Consider the following 18,317-nt stretch of genomic DNA (forward strand, 5'->3'; position numbering starts at 1 on the left):
TTTGGAAGGTTTTTTAAGTCCCCTCACATTCCAGGTCTACACTCTATGAAAATTCATGGTGAAGATTTAAATGATATATTAAGACATATAACTGTATTCTAAAGATAGCTATTTCTCTGTGCTATTGTAAAACCACATCTCTAGGATATGGTCTGTATTTATACATATTAGATACTAATTAGTTTTGAGTTAATGTATATCTTCAGTTGAGCCTCTAAGAGTCAGGTATAGAAAAAGATCTATAGTTAAATATCATATGTCTTCCAAAATATATTTGTCATGGAAAACAAACAAAAAAAAATAATAGATTTAAAACAAGCCAGTGGGGGCATGTTCAGATCCCTGAAGGCTTCAGTTCCAACTGCTCCTCCCCTCCCTATATTATGAGTAGTGCAGATAATATTTTAGTCAGTAGATGGTGCTATAAACCCCAGTTTAGGGTTAAATTATTACTCTATGCATTGCAGTGCTGTACAGTTGTGATTGCTCAGTTACAAAGTTCAGTCTTGCTGGTTATCTGCTAGGAGTGGGAAGATGGTGTAACTGAATATTACCATATCTACAAGAATACACAGGAAAACAAGTATGCTTTTTATGGTGATAAAAACATTATGCTATTTTTGGTCAAATTTGGTCTCAATCTTTGAAGTGTCTGCCAAGCTTCAGAGGGGGTTTTGCAAAATCTTGCGGAACCTGTTAAAGCCATAGTGAAGGTGGATGGGTACTTGATGCTATAGCTGATGTTGCTCTCCCTCAGGATTTACTTATGCCATTGAGTGCAGTCCTCTTTTTGATAAGCTCAGCTAAGTCAGGAAAAAGAAATTTTGTGACCTCTGTACATAAGGGTTTCCCCTTTTATGGCGTTCATTAACATTACTTTATCATTGAACTTCAGCAGCTTGAAGATGATGGGTCTGGGCTTATCAGACATCTGTCTTCTAGTACCAGGCATTCAATGAGCCCTTTCAGTATCGAATGGGGGTGGCTGAGGGTCCAATTTAAGTATGTCAGGGAGAAGTTTCTGAAGAAAGGTGATACTATCCATCCCCTCCAGACCCTCAGTTGTGCCCAAGTGGTGAAGATTGTTTCTCTGAGATCTGTTTTCTAAGTCATCCTGTTTTTCTTCCAGTTTGTCTAGTCTAAGCTTTAAGGCTGAAGTTTCTACTTTAATTTCACTGCTTTCAATGGCAATCTTTTGTAGCTGATTTTCCAAGTGAGCAATTGGGGATTTTACATCACAAACATCTTTAGAGATGCCATGAATATCTTTTGAGATTGAAATCCAGTCAGTCTGTGAGGAAATCTTTCAGTGTCACAATGTCCTATGCTAGGTTCTGCTATGGCCTTGAGGATCTCCCCCCTTCATCTGCTTAGGTCATTCAGGCTTGGGTCTTTTGTTGCCCCTCATTTTTTCATTGGAATCCATATTCAACAGTTTGAAGTTTATCCAGAGGATCAATGTAAAATTTTATGGCAGAAATGTATTGCCAATTTGCTAGGAAAGTAATTATTAGAGAAGAATTGATATGTGGTGAGTGAGGTGGTCTGGGACTAGACAACCATCTTCCTCATGAGTACCATGCAACCTCCCCAGTCTGAATTTGAAAGTGTTAGAAAACCTTAAATTTAAGAATTAGAGGATTTTAAAAATTTAATTTTAATTGAACAGTAGGTTACCTGAGAGACTCATGCACTGGGTTTTTGTGGTTTTTTTGTACTCGGTGTTGAAGAAAAGAGTCCTAAAGGAATATGCTTAAAACTCTTTACTTAAAACTCTTTGTGTCATGGGTCTAAATAGTTCTGTTCCTTTTGTTTTTTAATCTGTTTAGAGTCTCTTCAGTTTACAAAGGCTCGTTTTCATGATTTGAGCCAACTAAATAGTGCCCTCACCAACATGGTGAGGGGACATAGGACACTGGCCAGTGCCTCTTCTTTTGTAATCCTGTAAGGGCAGGATTCCACGGTGCGGGCTGTTATGGTGACCTCTGACAGGTTTCAGAGTAACAGCCGTGTTAGTCTGTATTTGCAAAAAGAAAAGGAATACTTGTGGCACCTTAGAGACTAACCAATGTATTTGAGCATAAGCTTTCGTGAGCTACAGCTCACTTCATCGGACCTCTGAAGCGCACTCTGCCACTGAGCTCTAATGGCCTCCACCTGCTCTCATTGAAATCAATGGGACACTTTCCATCCTGTGTGCAAGCACGTATTGGGGGCAGGGGGACTGCACTGCGGAAAATGTGTTACACTTTTATAGATGTAGTAAAGGTCAATGGTGAGCATTCTGCCTGCAGCTCACTTCATGGTAATATGTCTTCCTGGCTTTTGCCTGCATAATAAGCAAAACATAGCCCTGGTAAAGTCACTGCAATTGCAGGATCTTATGTCAGGCCTGAATTTGGCCCATTGCCTCCAGCCATCACCACTCATGTGGTACAAATCCTTCCTTACCTCTCAGTGTAGCTCAGACACCATATGTCTTAATTTGTCCCTTTTTGAATTCAAAACCATGACTGCTGGATGTGCAACCATATACACAATGCAAGGCAGTGCCACAAATTCTATAGTATACTCCAGTGGGTCCAGATAGCGACCTGTTTTCAAAACATATGCACAACTGCATTTGATGTCACTGTAGCGGAAGCCCAGAAAATGGTGCTTTCTGCAGGATAACAAGGTACCTTTTCAAAGGGTGTGGATTTAGCTGCATGACCTCAGTTAATATCAGGAGTTACATCGCTAACTCCCAATGTGCTTTAAAACTTTACCCAAAGACCTTGAGAATTAAAAGCAAAATGGAAAGCTGCTTAGCCGTTCATTTAAGCCAGAGGTGTCTGTAAGCTATTTTCTTACAAGCTATTTTTTTTGCTTGAGTTTTGGTGAATTTAAGCTGCAGCAGGAGTGTTTGTATCTTCTTGATTTACAATTCTAATAGATTTTCAGTATTGCAACAAAAAGCCTTCTGCCAGGTGATACATACCTGAACCAGCCATGAAAGTTTTTGTTGTGTCTTAATTTCTCCAATATCAGAGTCTAATCATCAGAAAAATGTCACACACTGTGATGGAGTTAAAAAAAAAAGTAACATAATTCCTCCAGGGTGAGTTTACATGTTATTTGAAGAGATGAAATTTTGGAGGCCATCTTGAGGAACCTTAGTGATTGGAGAAATGTATGTCCTGTGGGTAATTTAATATGCTTCTAATGTCATGCTTTAAAGTAATAGGGCCAAATCCTCACCTGGAGATCTAGCTCATGAGGTATATCTATGGTAGCTTCAACAAACCCAAGCTAGTGACCCATTGACCACCCTCACCCTGTGGCCTGGCCTGTCGTGAGATATAGCATTTGATATTTTGGGACCGATATTTTTATTCAGGGTGGTGTATATCACATACAAAGTTTAACTGGACTTTTAAAATATCAATTTGGCAGATGCATTCAGTACTGGAAAGGTTTATTTGACTCTATTAGGGGCTTTTCTTAAGGACAGAATGGATTCTTATACTATAGTTAGGAATTCAATCTAAGTACTTATTGATTTCTCACTTATCAGGTAAGTTCAAGCATTGCTTATCAGAGTTTTCACATACAGTGACATAGCCCTGATGAATAGTTCAAGTTTTAAATGGCCTCCCTCTCCTTTGCAGCATTGCTGAATACATTGTTTCTTTTCTGCATCACAGGAAGAATGCCAGAACTATATCCGTGTGCTTCTCGTTGGCGGTGACCGGCTCTTCACCTGTGGAACCAATGCTTTCACTCCTATTTGCACCAATCGGACGGTATGAGTAAACAAATTGATCCCACATGTTCACAGAAATGATGACTATTGCCACTGTGAAACAAAACCGCTGCTACGGGGCTGTGCAGATTGGTAATGGGATATTTCACTTCTAGACTGTTAGCTCAAATACAGCCCTAGTCAGTAACTGACAGTAATCGTCTCTCTGATCAGTTGCCTGTGTAAGATGTTGAGATCTCCACAGTGAACAAGCTTCCACATCACAAAAATCACCACCATATTTGACTTTATTTAGTCCTCTTGTTGGCAGAAAGAGACTGAATCAGCTTTCAAGGCCGAACGCCTCTTACCTGGATAGAGGTACCTTTCAAGTTAGGGATGAGGCAGATTTGCATAGGGAAGTTTGCCCTGCTGCTGCTGCCTGTGCTGTGCGTAATCAGAGTAGTTCACACTATAGGGCTGTCAATCTAACAACATTCAATATAAGCAATAAATGTGCATACATTCAAAATTACAAGAAATGAGACACCTGTAACTGCAATATGCAAATCAAATAAAGATTAGTCAGTTAAAAAACTAGACTTCAGGGCCTTGGCCTAAAATCTAAATATCTTTTATTCGCTTTTTTCATATGCTTTTCAAACTTGTCAGAACAATTTCAGATACATGCAGCATGTCTTTAAAAATAAAATCAATTTTTAAAAGGTGTTGTAACTGCCATGTTTGCAGAAGATCAAAAGGGTTTAGTAATTTTTTTCAGCAAGAAAATACTGAGCAAATGTAGTTTTTTGTATTCCAGAGCATGTTCACAACCATGACTGTGATGTGTACTGAACCTTTCCAAATTCATCTTCAGGTTTTGGGAACAAACGTAACCCCCCTTTCTTCCCTGGGTTACTCGGGATCAGGCAACACTCACCTGTGTGCCTGATGTTGTTGACATTATAGGAGATTCTGAGTAGCCCAGTGGTGATGTTGGATAAGTGGGAATCCTCTATCCACCCTCTGCTGTGGTCCCTTTACTCCTAAAGGAAGTTAAAGTTGGTGGTGCCTCCACCTGGCTGGCTCCTGTACACACTCAGTGGTGTGCCTTGGGAACCTCCAGGAATAAACCCCTTCAAATAGTAATAATAATAACCCGTGGCATGGGTCTAACTCAGATACCAATTATAAATAATATACATCCAATATACTTAAATTAGAGCTAACACTCATTTACTTAACAACTTAAAGAAACAGGGTAAGATTAAATGTCACTACTGATTTAAATCCACAGGGGGGGAAGTTGAATAAAGTCAATTAACAAATATAGTATACAGTACCATTTACCCCACCCCGGAGTGTACACTCCTCTGGATTTCAGAGTCCGAGATGCTTGCGTGGACGCACTGAAGATCTGAAGCTGGAGACAGCACTCTGTGGGTTCTGTGTATCAGTCCAGCCAAGGCAACAAGCTGCACAACCCCAGTAAAGGCTGGAGCTGGCTCCACCAAACGACAGCAGCTCTGGGTCCTGGTTCAATGGGAAGATCACTCTGCCTCTCCTCAGATTCAGTCTCTCTGCGATGCCCCTTCCCAGGCCAGTACTTTCTCCATTAACTGTGGGGGTTACTCACAGTCCTTGACTGCAGGCCCAGCTCAGTCAGCTCTGGGCACAGCAACAGCCTCTGCCCTGGCTCTAGTGAAGCCACCAACAGCCTCTGATCAAAGCCCCTGCAGACTCTCAGCAGCAGCTCCTGGTATGGACAGAGCTCCACAGCAGCCATCTCACGCCTCTTCCCAAACTGGAGTCTACCGCCTGCTCTCCCTGCCGGAGGAAGTCTCTCTTTCTCTCTCTCTCTCTCTCTGTCTAAGGCTAGATTGCTGCACACAGGTTTTTCCCCTGCAACACTCCAAATAAAGTTCAGAGGCCCCTCTAGTAAAGGGTGCCTACGAAACAGATATGATAAGATACAGACATTTGAATATCTTCATAGAGAGAAAAGAGATTTTAGCATGATTTCAAAGTGTGGTTATGATAAAACCATGAAACTGACATCCCCTTTTTATTTAAGTGATTTTGTTGAATGTTTTCTTGGAATTTTACAGCTCAATATATTTCACAATATAGCAATGCACAAGAGATGAGATACACAGCCACATTTCAAATGTATTGCGTTTAACAGGGTGTCCAAAATCTACCTTTGGGTGCATAAATCAGGATTTAGGTACATAAAATGGAGGGTCACAAAAACTTGGTGTGTGCATCCCATTGTGTAAAATTTGGATATCTAATGAATGTCATTGTGGGCCAAAAAAAGTAAAGAAAGGCTGATGCAGCTACGTACAGATAGATTTAGCTAAGATGATAATATATATGACGCTGATTTCTGATTGGTGTCAGCAACAAAATTCCAAATTTTTGGAAATGTTATTCTGCTATTTTTAACACAGACACAATTTATGGATTTAAAAGATGTCAACAAGAAAATTACTGATTAAGGATATATCAAAGGGAGAGACAGAGAGAGAATGCATCAAGGATTAATTAAAATTAGAATAAACATCAAAATAGCAAAAAGAAAAGGAGTACTTGTGGCACCTTAGAGACTAACAAATTTATTTGACCATAAGCTTTCGTGAGCTACAGCTCACTTCACTGCACTCACTGAATGCATCCGATGAAGTGAGCTGTAGCTCATGAAAGCTTATGCTCAAATAAATTTGTTAGTCTCTAAAGTGCCACAAGTAATCCTGTTCTTTTTGCGAATACAGACTAACACGGCTGCTACTCTGAAACCTATCAAAATAGCACTGGCTGGAATATGGTGACCTTTTATTGGTGTTTTGTTTTGTTTGTACTTTAAAAAATAAATATGCTCAGTGTCAAATCTCTGGGAACATGTACACTATTTAAACTTACTGCACATCAATTTCCAAAGTAGCATATTGGCTTTAAAACTGTGGTTTGTGGGTGAGTATATTAGGGCCTGCTAAATCATACCATCAGTTCCATTGGGCTGGAAAGCTCATTGTTATTTTGAGCTCATTGTCGCTGTGTCCTGGAAGACACCAACAAAGCTAGCAGCAGGAGAGTGGGGTGGGGGGAGAGAAAACCTTTTGTAGTGGTAAACACCCATTTTTTCATGCTTTGTGTGTATAAAAAGATCTTCTATACTTTCCACAGTATGCATCCAATGAAGTGAGCTGTAGCTCACGAAAGCTTATGCTCAAATAAATTCGTTAGTCTCTAAGGTGCCACAAGTACTCCTTTTCTTTTTGCAAATACAAACTAACACAGCTGTTACTCTGAAAACTGTGATAATGTTTCTATGACCGCTAGCCAATTGCTCTGGTCAATACCTTAGTTGACTGTAACAGTCAGATCTATGAACTTTCATGACAAAAAAACTATGACCGTTGTACATTGAATGTGTTTTTTGGCTTTATGTCATCATTCTTTCATATATTAATGCGTAGGGCAGGCTATTACCAAGATACACACATCCTGATTTTTGTCACTTTGGAAGGGTGTCATGTACATAATTCATTTTCTAAGTTGCTGCTAATAAATAACATTTTAAGTATAATTCTTAATTAATTAATGTAAATGTTTTCCTCACTGTGTTTCTTTGAATCTGGAAGATAAAAAGACCAGAAGGGCATTATATTTCTAACATGGGCCTGGAAAAAAGGTGTTAAAGAAGTGTGCTTGGCACCGTGTTATGGTAACATGAGACATTTTCTGAGCTTATGGTATTTTTCTTCACTGATGGTGTGGTTTGACTCATCTTGTAATGCTTATGTAATTTTTTTTGTCTTTTCCAGTTAAGCAACCTGACAGAGATACATGATCAGATCAGTGGCATGGCTCGCTGTCCTTACAGTCCCCAACACAATTCCACAGCTCTTCTTACTTCCAGTGGGGAGTTATATGCTGCTACAGCCATGGATTTCCCAGGAAGGGATCCTGCCATTTATCGGAGTCTGGGGTCTCTTCCTCCTCTCCGCACTGCACAATACAATTCCAAGTGGCTCAATGGTAAGTATTGACAAGCCTCAGTGCTTTTGTTTTTGTTATACCCCATTTTCCCCTTATCTACATTCTTCAAAGCCTATCCTTTGAGTATGCATGGTTTTGAAATGCTTTTTACTTTAAAAATTGTTTCAAAGCTTTCCAGTCTTTGGAATGTGACACAAAGCAAAGTCCATACATAATGTAGATAACTGTACCTTGATGCAGGACTTTGTGGGTCATAATTTTAAAGGGGTCAACCTGTCTCCGATTTATGCACGTACAACAGTGTGTACAATATTTGTTACCTACTTGCATATAGTGACAGAACAAGGAGTAATGGTTGACAGAACAAGGAGTAATGTCTCAAGTTGCAGTGGGGGAGGTTTAGGTTGGATATTAGGAAAAACTTTTTCATTAGAAAGGTGGTGAAGCACTGGAATGGTTTACCTAGGGAGGTGGTGGAATTTCCTTCCTTTGAGGTTTTTAAGGTCAGGCTTGACAAAGCCCTGGCTGGGATGGTTTAGCTGGGAATTGGTCCTGCTTTGAGCAGGCTATTGGACTAGATGACCCCCTGAGGTCCCTTCCAACCCTGAGATTCTGTGATATGCAATCAATATGCACACAAATGATTATGCTTCCATTCCAGCAAAACACTTAGGCAGAGGATGGCCACTCACTCATCCCCAGAATATGAGACATTCCAGTACTTCTGGGAACGGCATGGGCCTACCCTGACCTGTGTGACTCCATCCACACCAGTGTGACGTCACTCCACATGGGAGCTGCCCTTTTGAAGAGTGCACCGGCAGGGGCAGGGCAATGCACTCTTCAAAATGGCACCTCCACATCTGGAGCTGGACAAAATCATGGCCGGTTTTGTCTCAGTACTGGATAGGAGACAAACCTTAGAAAAGCAGAACTGTCCAACTTAAAACTGGACAAATGGCCTGCCTACTTAGGCACATGATTAACTTTAAGCATGTGAGTAGTCCCATTAGCTTCAAGGCCTACATGTACGAGATGTATAAGAGAAAATATAAATGCCATATTTTGAAATTTCAGCCCCAAAGGGACATTGTGCATCAGGGTAGAAATAATTCTTACTTTAAAGAGTTGACATTGTTCTTTTAATTAACTGATCCTTGTAAAGTAAAACTGAACAAATTATATAAATGGGAGAATGCTTTGTTTAACTGTTGATTCACTTTTCATACTTTCCACTCTTTAAGTCATGTGATGTATGAGTTCTGGGTGCTTATCCAAACCACTTTGGTCTCGAAATCTTGATGTAGGAGCACTGGATGTATGATATTCTCAGTATACCAGGTAAATGAGGCAGTAGCAAAGTATGCATGTTTTCTGTAATAAATTTATATGAAACTTGCTTGATGAAAATATTTATGAAAAGTATTGTTACTGCCTCTGAGCCTCTGTTAGCCACTTTTAAAATCTCTGTACTGATGCTTTGTACAAAGATTAGTTCTGAAAATAACTGGAGTCTCGGTCTGCCATTCAGCATACTGGCCTGAAAAATTATATTTCAGTAAATATTTGTTTTGGTTATTAAATATTTAAATGTTTTTCCATTGCTCTGTGTGATTTTTACAATAGTTTAAAAATGTATCTGTTAAATTATCATAGAGGCATCTATAATGAACTGACCAAAGACTCGTACAATTTTACTCTTATAGCAAGTAATACACAGAAGGAATCAGGGAAGGGTGAAAATGCCTAAGAACTATTTTCTGTGCTCATGCAGATATGAAACAGCCAAGTAGACCTTATCTGAACCATTAAACATTTCTCATGCATAGACCTGGCAAACTTCCCACTGTGTGAGCGGTCCAACAGTTTGAATGCCAAATTTTAGTCTAGAGTGAATGTTTACAGCATTTACAAATACATGAAAATAGATATAGAGAAGACCTTTAAGTCTAGGGACTTTCTGACAGCACTATACTTCTGTGTATGTGTTTAATGTTTAAATTATTGTGAGATGAAACATAAATATAGCAGCAGTTTGCAGAAATGTAGAAACTTGATCATAAACAACATATACATGTCTGTACTGGTAGACATAGAGATAAACTGTGTAGTGTTTCTCAGGTGTGCTTACATAGGAAAGCTCAGTCTGCCAACTGCAGTAGCCTGTCTTGATGTTCTTCTCTTAAATAGTTGGAAAAGCAGAAGCAAAAAGTAAACAATTAGAATAAATTGAATTCTTCTGGCTCTCTTGGTAGGGCCTTGTCTTGACAGGCAAAAAGGGTGTGTTTTTCAATTATGTTTGCTTAATTGAGTTAGTTTAACAGGATTGATGGAAAATCTCATTAAGCTACAGACTAACAAATTTGAAGCTGTTCATAGCTTAAAGAGGAAGACTAGACTACAATATGGCCAACTACTGCAGCTAATAAATTCACTTTCCTAGGAAGTTTTACTTTGTCACAAATGATAATCAGCTGATAAGGACTTCCTGCTGGGAGAAGCAGTTAAATGGTCGCTTTCATGAGGCTTTCACAATCTATTCATTTATTTTAAAAAAAAAGTTTCAAGTATTTCTAAAAAAAAAAGTCCCCTGTAATGTAATATAATTGCAAATATCTACGAAACCCTCCTTGGGGCTTGTCTATGCTAGGAAGATGCATCTTGTTATAACTTGTGTCAAGTAACACAACACTGACCACAATTCTGCAATCAGGTGCACTTGTTTAATTCTCGAAATGTGTGTGTTCCCCTGCGAATTTTCTCAAGTGTAAAGTTAAGCACATGCATAAGTTTTTACAGGTTCAGGAACCTAGGGTTAACCATGACTAGTTGACATGATTTTAAATATGACAGCACTTGTATAAAATGAGTGCTAAGTTGTGTTGAACATTGTGTATTACCATGTGTGTTAGCACATATAGCTCAATGAATTTTCCCAGAGCAGACAAGCCTTTAGAGAAAGCCTGGGAAAATTAATGAGCTTTGCAATATGCCCTGAATGTCAGCAGGTTTCAGAATATAAAGTGTGAAAGATATGCATGGTATGATTCTGATCTCATTTTACATCAGTGTAAATAAAGACAACTTCATTGACATTCATAGTTATAGCAGTGCAAAATTGGCATGAGAGGAGAGACAGGCCCTCTGTGTGTGTGTGATACTCTTATTTACTCAGTATTTATCTACATACCTAAGGTATTAGAACTACTCACTTAACTAGGACGCCACTGTGGCAGAAAAAATATCCTTATTACCGGGTTTTCATGTTAACCGTATACAGTCTGTATTGTACCCAAAGGACAAAATAAAATCTGTTCCCTAAAATTATACCAGTTAATCAGACTGACTTTATTAACATTTTCTCTACTAACTAGCTTCAACTCTACCTATTAACTCTCTGTTGAGGCCCACACTTCAGCATCAAAGCTTTTATCTGTTTGGATTTAAGTCTTATCATCAGAACACAGATTTTAGCTTTAAGAAAAAATATAAGAATTATAATTAGGGTTTGTTGAAAGCAAATCTAATAAAAAGTTGGAAGCAAAGTTTTACCTAACTGAGGTGAGGGGAGGGAGGTGGGAGCATCAAGTGTCAAGGTACTGGTAAATTCATCTTCTGTTATGTCTATCTGCCTGCCCAGACATAACTCAGCCAGTAAATCACACTAGCTTTGCAGCACTGGAGCACAGTGGAGACTTTCAGTTCCTACAATGAGAGAGTGGAATGTATCTACAGCAAGAAAACTATGGCAGTCTGACTATTTGGAGAGGAGGCTTCCTATCAAATATTAGTTATGCAACAGTTGTATAGAGTTACTACACTTTTATTGTGTGTGCATGCACGTTCACATATGTGTGAACCGGCAGCATTGCAGTAGGAAAAGATTTCTCTGGTGCCTGATGGTTCAGTCATGGACGAGATTCTTTTATCTAACATGGTGGATTTGCTGCTCTGCAGATCATGATGGGTCTTTGCTGTGAGATCTTGCCAATATCCTAAAATTCAGTTGGCTGGGCTAGAATCATAGAATCATAGACTTTAAGGTCAGAAGGGACCATTATGATCGTCTAGTCCGACCTCCTGCACAACGCAGGCCACAGAATCTTACCCACCCACTCCTGTAACAAACCTCTAACCTATGTCTGAGCTATTGAAGTCCTCAAATCGTGGTTTAAAGACTTCAAGGTGCAGAGAATCCTCCAGCAAGTGACCAGTGCCCCACGCTGCAAAGGAAGGCGAAAACCCCCCCGGGCCTCTGCCAATCTGCCCTGGAGGAAAATTCCTTCCCAACCCCAAATATGGTGGAGAGCTAAACCCTGAGCATGTGGGCAAGACTCACCAGCCAGACACCCAGGAAAGAATTCTCTGTAGTAACTCAGATCCCACCCCATCTAACATCCCATCACAGGCCATTGGGCCTATTTACCATGAATAGTTAAAGATCAATTAATTGCCAAAATTAGGCTATCCCATCATATCATCCCTTCCATAAACGTATCAAGCTTAGTCTTGAAGCCAGATATGTCTTTTGCCTCCACTGCTTCCCTTGGAAGGCTGTTCCAGAACTTCACTCCTCTGATGGTTAGAAACCTTCATCTAATTTCAAGTCTAAACTTCCTGATGGTCAGTTTATATCCATTTGTTCTTGTGTCCGCATTGGTACTGAGCTTAAATAATTCTTCTCCCTCCGTGGTATCTATCCCTCTGATATATTTATAGAGAGCAATCATATCTCCCCTCAGCCTTCTTTTGGTTAGGCTAAACAAGCCAAGCTCTTTGAATTTCCTTTCATAAGATAGGTTTTCCATTCCTCGGATCATTCTAGTAGCCCTTCTCTGTACCTGTTCCAGTCTGAATTCATCCTCATGGCAGACCAGAACTGCATATAATATTCCATATGAGGTCTCACCAATGCCTTGTATAACGTTACTAACACCTCCTTATCTCTACTGGAAATACCTCACCTGATGCATCCCAAGACTGCATTAGGTTTTTTGACGGCCATATCACATTGGTGGCTCATAGTCATCCTGTGATCAACCAATACTCCGAGGTCCTTCTCCTCCTCTGTTACTTCCCAGTGATGCGTACCCAGTTTATAACAGAAATTCTTGTTATTAATCCCTAAATGCATGACCTTGAACTTTTCACTATTAAATTTCATCCTATTACTCTAGTTTACAAGGTCATCCAGATCTTCCTGTATGATATCCCGGTCCTTCTCTGTATTGGCAATACCTCCCAGCTTTGTGTCATCCGCAAACTTTATTAGCACATTCCCTCTTTTTGTGCCAAGGTCAGTAATAAAAAGAGTAAATTAGATTGGTCCCAAAACCGATCCTTGAGGAACTCCACTAGTAACTGCTTCCAGCCTGACAATTCACCTTTCAGTGTGAAGAGCTGTAGTCTCCCCTTTAACCAGTTCCTTATCCACCTTTCAATTTTCATATTGATCCCCATCTTTTCCAATTTAGCTAATAATTCCCCATGTGGAACCATATCAAATGCCTTACTGAAATCAAGGTAAATTAGATCCACTGCATTTCCTTTGTCTAAAAAATCTGTTACCTTCTCAAAGAAGGAGATCAGGTTGGTTTGACATGATCTACCTTTTGTAAAACCGTGTTATATTTTGTCCCAATTACCATTGACCTCAATGTCCTTAACTACTTTCTCCTTCAAATTTTTTTTCCAACTCTAAGATGCTTGCTCATCCAGCTTGTCTACAACTCCTGCCTATGAATTTTTTCTCCTTTCTTGGGATGCAGGCTTCTGATAGTTTCTGCAACTTTGACTTGAAGTAATTCCAGGTCTCCTCCACCTTTAGATCCACAAGTTCTTCAATCCAATCCACTTCCCTAACTAATTTCCTTAATTTTTTAAAGTTAGCTCTTTTGAAATCAAAAACTCTAGTCACAGATCTATATTTGTTTATCCTTCCATTTAGTTTGAACTGAATTAGCTCATGATCACTTGAACCAAGGTTGTCCCCTACAACTATTTCTTCTATGAGGTCCTCACTACTCACCAAAACCAAATCTAAAATGGCATCTCCGCTTGTTGGTTCAGCAACTAGTTGGTGAAGGAATCCATCAGCTATCACATCCAGGAAAATCTGACCCCTATTATTATTACTAGCACTTGTCCTCCAGTCTATATCTGGGAAGTTAAAGTCTCCCATGATCACACAATTCCCATTAGTATTTACTTCATTAAAAACATTAGAGAGGTCTCTATCCATATCCAGATCGGATCCTGGCCGTCTATAGCACACCCCAAGCACTATCCCAGGGGAGGCTCTCATACCTTTCTTCCCTAATGTGATTTTTGCCCAGACAGACTCTGTCTTATCCATTCCATTACTTCTTATTTCTTTACAGTCTACCTCATCACTGATATACAATGCTACTCCACCACCTTTGCCTTTATTTCTGTCTTTCCTAAACAGAAAATAAGATAACTGTAGAGGGGTGGACCTCATTCCTTTTAATGGTTAGTGGGCTTCTTTCTGAACAAATTCAGAGGTTTGAGAAGCCTCCAGTCAGGCTGAAGAGAGCTGCCTGCATTGGCATGTCACATATTTGAGCAGCATACCTTTACCACTCCCTCTTACTTACTGTGGAGATTCTTGACATTGGAAGACCTGTAGTTCCACCATGGAAAAAATCCTTCACCTAATTTTCAATTTCAAAGGTCCCGCTGTCAATGGGGCTGCTGAAAGTAGAGTGAGAAGGGAAAATATAGCTTCTCCTATGTTGAGGATGTGGCAGACTGGATCCTATATTCTATGATGAGATTACGTCTATTGGAATTCCAAATACCAAGAAAGGGAATAAGTACAAGGAGAGTGTCCATCTCTACATCTGTCTTCCCATTCATTAGAGTATTGCTACAGATGTGTATATTTGTTACCAGTCTCCTTGCATAGGAGATTTGATGGGTTTCAAAATAACCCAGCTAGAGGGAACACCCAGGTATGCAAATTTTCTATCATGTGTTACAGAGCATCATTATTCACAGTCCTTCTATGTCGGTGGAAGGAAAAGAAATCTTCTGATTTAATTTAAAGATATACTTGCTATAATGACATGGCTATGTTGAGTCTAGGTGACATCAGCAGATGAATGTGTGGCACAGTAACTTTTCTTTGATACTGTTATGAAATAAAATAATAGAAACATGGACATTTTGTTTATCACACATCTAGCCTAAGTTATAGACACTTTGTTTAATTTAAAATAAACATCCACAAAATGTTTTTTTAAAATATCCAGTCATTCAGTTCTTCATTTATTAGGCTTCCTCTCCAGAACATAAAGTTGGTAATAACCTTGATACTCGTGCCTTTTGGGGAGCTTGTAGACTGGTAGAGAACTTTACAAAAACTTTAGGAAATTCAGCAAATAGTATAATATAATACCTTGTAACCCTTGTGGTTTCCAGACCCAGGTGAGTTGTTCATAGTATGTCTCTTCAATCATTGTCTCAGCGGCAGTGGGAATTACACCCCCAGCTCAAAGTGAAAACAATACCCACCAGTCTTTCCTTTCGAAAAAAGCAATGTAATAAAGAGTGTGTTGCTAATCTGCAGCTGGCGTGCTGCTTAAATATAACACAAAGCCTTATCACATTCAGGCTGGCCTACAATAATGTGCTCCTAATGGGCTTGCCTTGAAACTGATCACAGGGCATGTCTACACTTACTGGTAGATTGGCACTGCTGCAATTGATGCAGCAAGTGCCGGTTTAGTGGATCTGATGAAGACACGCTAAATCGATGGGAAAACGCTCTCCCATCGATTTGTGTACTCCAGCTCCCCAAGAAGCATAAGGGAAGTCGACAGGAGATGCTCTCCCATCGACAAGCACAGTGTAGCCACTGCAGTAAGTGGATCTAACTATGTCAACTTCAGTTACATTTTTCACATAACTGAAGTTGCATAAGTTAGACCGATTTACCACGGTAGTGTAGACCAGCCCACAAGGTGCAACAGAAGTAGAACTTATGCTTGCTTGCCTTTTAGAATAGAAGCAAAAGAGCTGGTTATGGTTGCCCTCCACAGACTGCACTGGGTTCCAATATGACAGGGGTTCTCAAACTGGGGGTCGGGACCCTTCAGGGGGTCGCGAGGTCACGAGCTGTCAGCCTCCACCCCAAACCCTGCTCTGCCTCCAGCATTTATAATGATGTTATATATATTAAAAAGTGTTTTAATTTATAAAGGGGGGGGGGTGCACTCAGAGGCTTGCTATGTGAAATGGGTCACTAGTACAAAAGTTTGAGAACTACTGCAATATGACAAAGGATTTCAGGCAGAATTTTAATATTAATATATAAACTCCATTATCTAGGCCTTACGTACCTATGGAATTCCTCTCCTGCCCAACATCTACAATCAGTAGGGACATTTCTCTTTCAGTTTTCCTCCCAGACAAGTTCTGCACATATACCTCATTATCATGCTGTAACGTCTGCCTGTACATTTGGCAAAGAAGGGGGCAAAAAGGTCAAAGATAAGTCATGTTTTAAATGCCTGCTAACTCTCCCTTTCCACTCTATCATTTTGTGTAACATTGGGAACTGAGCTCTTATTTTGGTTAAGTGGTTCACCTTTGGCAACAATCGGTTTCTCCTATGCCAGGCTCCTTTGCCTTTTGTGATTATGTATTTGGGTTGCTTGGTTCTCTTTGACTAGTTCGAAATACATTGTACTTGTTTTTATGACACTGAGACATGATAGGTGCCATTTCAATGTTTTAAATAAGTAAACAAATCTATTCCAAGTGTCTAGCTACATTGTCAGTAGACAGACAAATGACAATTAATAAGTGATCTGATATACTGTGCAGCTTCCAAAAGGCACAAAACCATAAATCACATTGGAGAGACTTCCAGCTGTGAAAAGTACAGGAGGGTTTGGCTTGTTCTGCTCTGTTGGCAGACAAAATATTGTGGCATTTCCATACCACTATGTACATTTGCTGCATTAAATATATATACGTATTTGGTTTGGGAGACTTGTGCAAGACTGTTAAAATAGTTATTTTGAGGTCCTTTTTGGCATATCTAACATGAGAAGCTTCTCTAACTAGAATAAATACCTTCAATGTTTCTAAGCTGCTGTTGGTAAAAATTCCCCAGTGGTGTACTGAGGAGACGTGTACAATATATAGTACAGGTCTCAACCTGCTATAATTATTGTTTGGCAGTGTTCTCTACATTCTGGAAATAACTGGTATTGCAATTTGGACATGTGGGGAGAAAATATGAGCTAAGAGCAAAGATTAATCCTTTCATTCATGCTGATAAAGATTAATGTATATGGTTATAATAATTCAAGATCATCCTTCAGTTTTTAATAAAAAGGACAATGTTACCTAAACAAATATTTTCTTACCAAAAAGTAGTCTATATAATTCAGGAACACAGTGTTCTTGGGGATATTGCAATTTTTACTCTTGCTTACAAATCTCAGATCCGAGGACAAATATATAAAGCATCCTGCATATACTGCCAGTTGTCACTGGTTTTGCAAAAAGACTAATTATTTCTATTTGGTTATATCATCTCTTTTTTTTTGTAAGTAAAATGTAGTTTTTACTACTGGCAATGTGCATTTTTTTTCTTTTAGAATTTGGCAGAAAACTGTAAAAGAAAATGCAAATGCATTCTACCCATATTGTAAAACATGCATGGCTATCAAAAATCCCCACAGTTATTTCTTTGTTCACATCTTGTCACTTGTAAGATCCCAGCTACAAAAGAGATGAAAGGATAATCACCTGAGCAGTACAGAGCTTATTATACCGACTTAAGCATTTTTGATTCTGTGCGGTTTAGGGTCAACAGACTACTCAGTATATTACAATATTGTAGATTTCCAAGGCTAACTTCTTCTGGATTTATTACCTGTTTTCAAAAGTTGAAATAAAATGTATTTTAAAAATAGAAACTTATAATCCTACTTACTATATGGTCCATCAGTAGTACACTTTCAGTGCTGCCGTTTGGGAAAACACAAATAGCAGAGGTGAGCTAATGGCCCCAAATCTTGATGTCATTATGTCAGTGGCAAATCTCCCATGACTTGAATGTGACTGGGATCAGGTTCACCATTTTCTAAACTATGGGTACTTCTGGACAAAGGTCTTTGTGCATGGTCTGGAACCATGTTTAAGGTCCATTAATGGGGAAGCTTGGCTGTGTGATGCCTAGTGATACACCCAAGGGGGTTTTTCTATTTGTTTATTTTCATGAGCACCAAAATTCACCACTTGAAGACAAAATTGTTAAAAAGATCACAGATTAGGGAATATATCCTATCCATTACTCCACACTTTATTACTGATGGGATTAATTTACAATACATGCAGTGTTCATTTCATTTTTAGTATTTGCATGACAATAGGACCTAGAGTCTTCAGGTTAGACCCCCAATGTGCTAGGCACTGTACAAACTCATAGTGAGAGACAATGCTTTTCCTGAAGACCTTCTGATCTAACTATACAAAGGGGACAAAGATTGGGAGGAAAACAGAGGTATAGAGAGGTCAAGTGATTTGCCCAAGGTCACACAGAAGGTCAGTAAAC

The 18,317-nt window shown here is 39.3% G+C and overlaps 1 protein-coding gene across 2 annotated transcripts in view; it reads left to right on the top strand.

The window, feature by feature from the left end:
• SEMA5A (semaphorin 5A) overlaps positions 1-18,317 on the top strand; it is a 616,581-nt gene that overhangs the window by 370,265 nt on the left and 227,999 nt on the right. For both annotated transcript variants that reach the window (XM_007057800.4, XM_043540272.1), the window contains exons 6-7: positions 3,687-3,785; positions 7,552-7,765. In XM_007057800.4, the coding sequence (XP_007057862.2) occupies positions 3,687-3,785; positions 7,552-7,765 (313 nt within the window). The remainder of the gene's footprint in view (positions 1-3,686; positions 3,786-7,551; positions 7,766-18,317) is intronic.

The sequence above is a fragment of the Chelonia mydas genome, chromosome 2 (assembly GCF_015237465.2).
Source record: "Chelonia mydas isolate rCheMyd1 chromosome 2, rCheMyd1.pri.v2, whole genome shotgun sequence".
In the NCBI taxonomy this organism is placed as follows: domain Eukaryota; kingdom Metazoa; phylum Chordata; order Testudines; family Cheloniidae; genus Chelonia; species Chelonia mydas.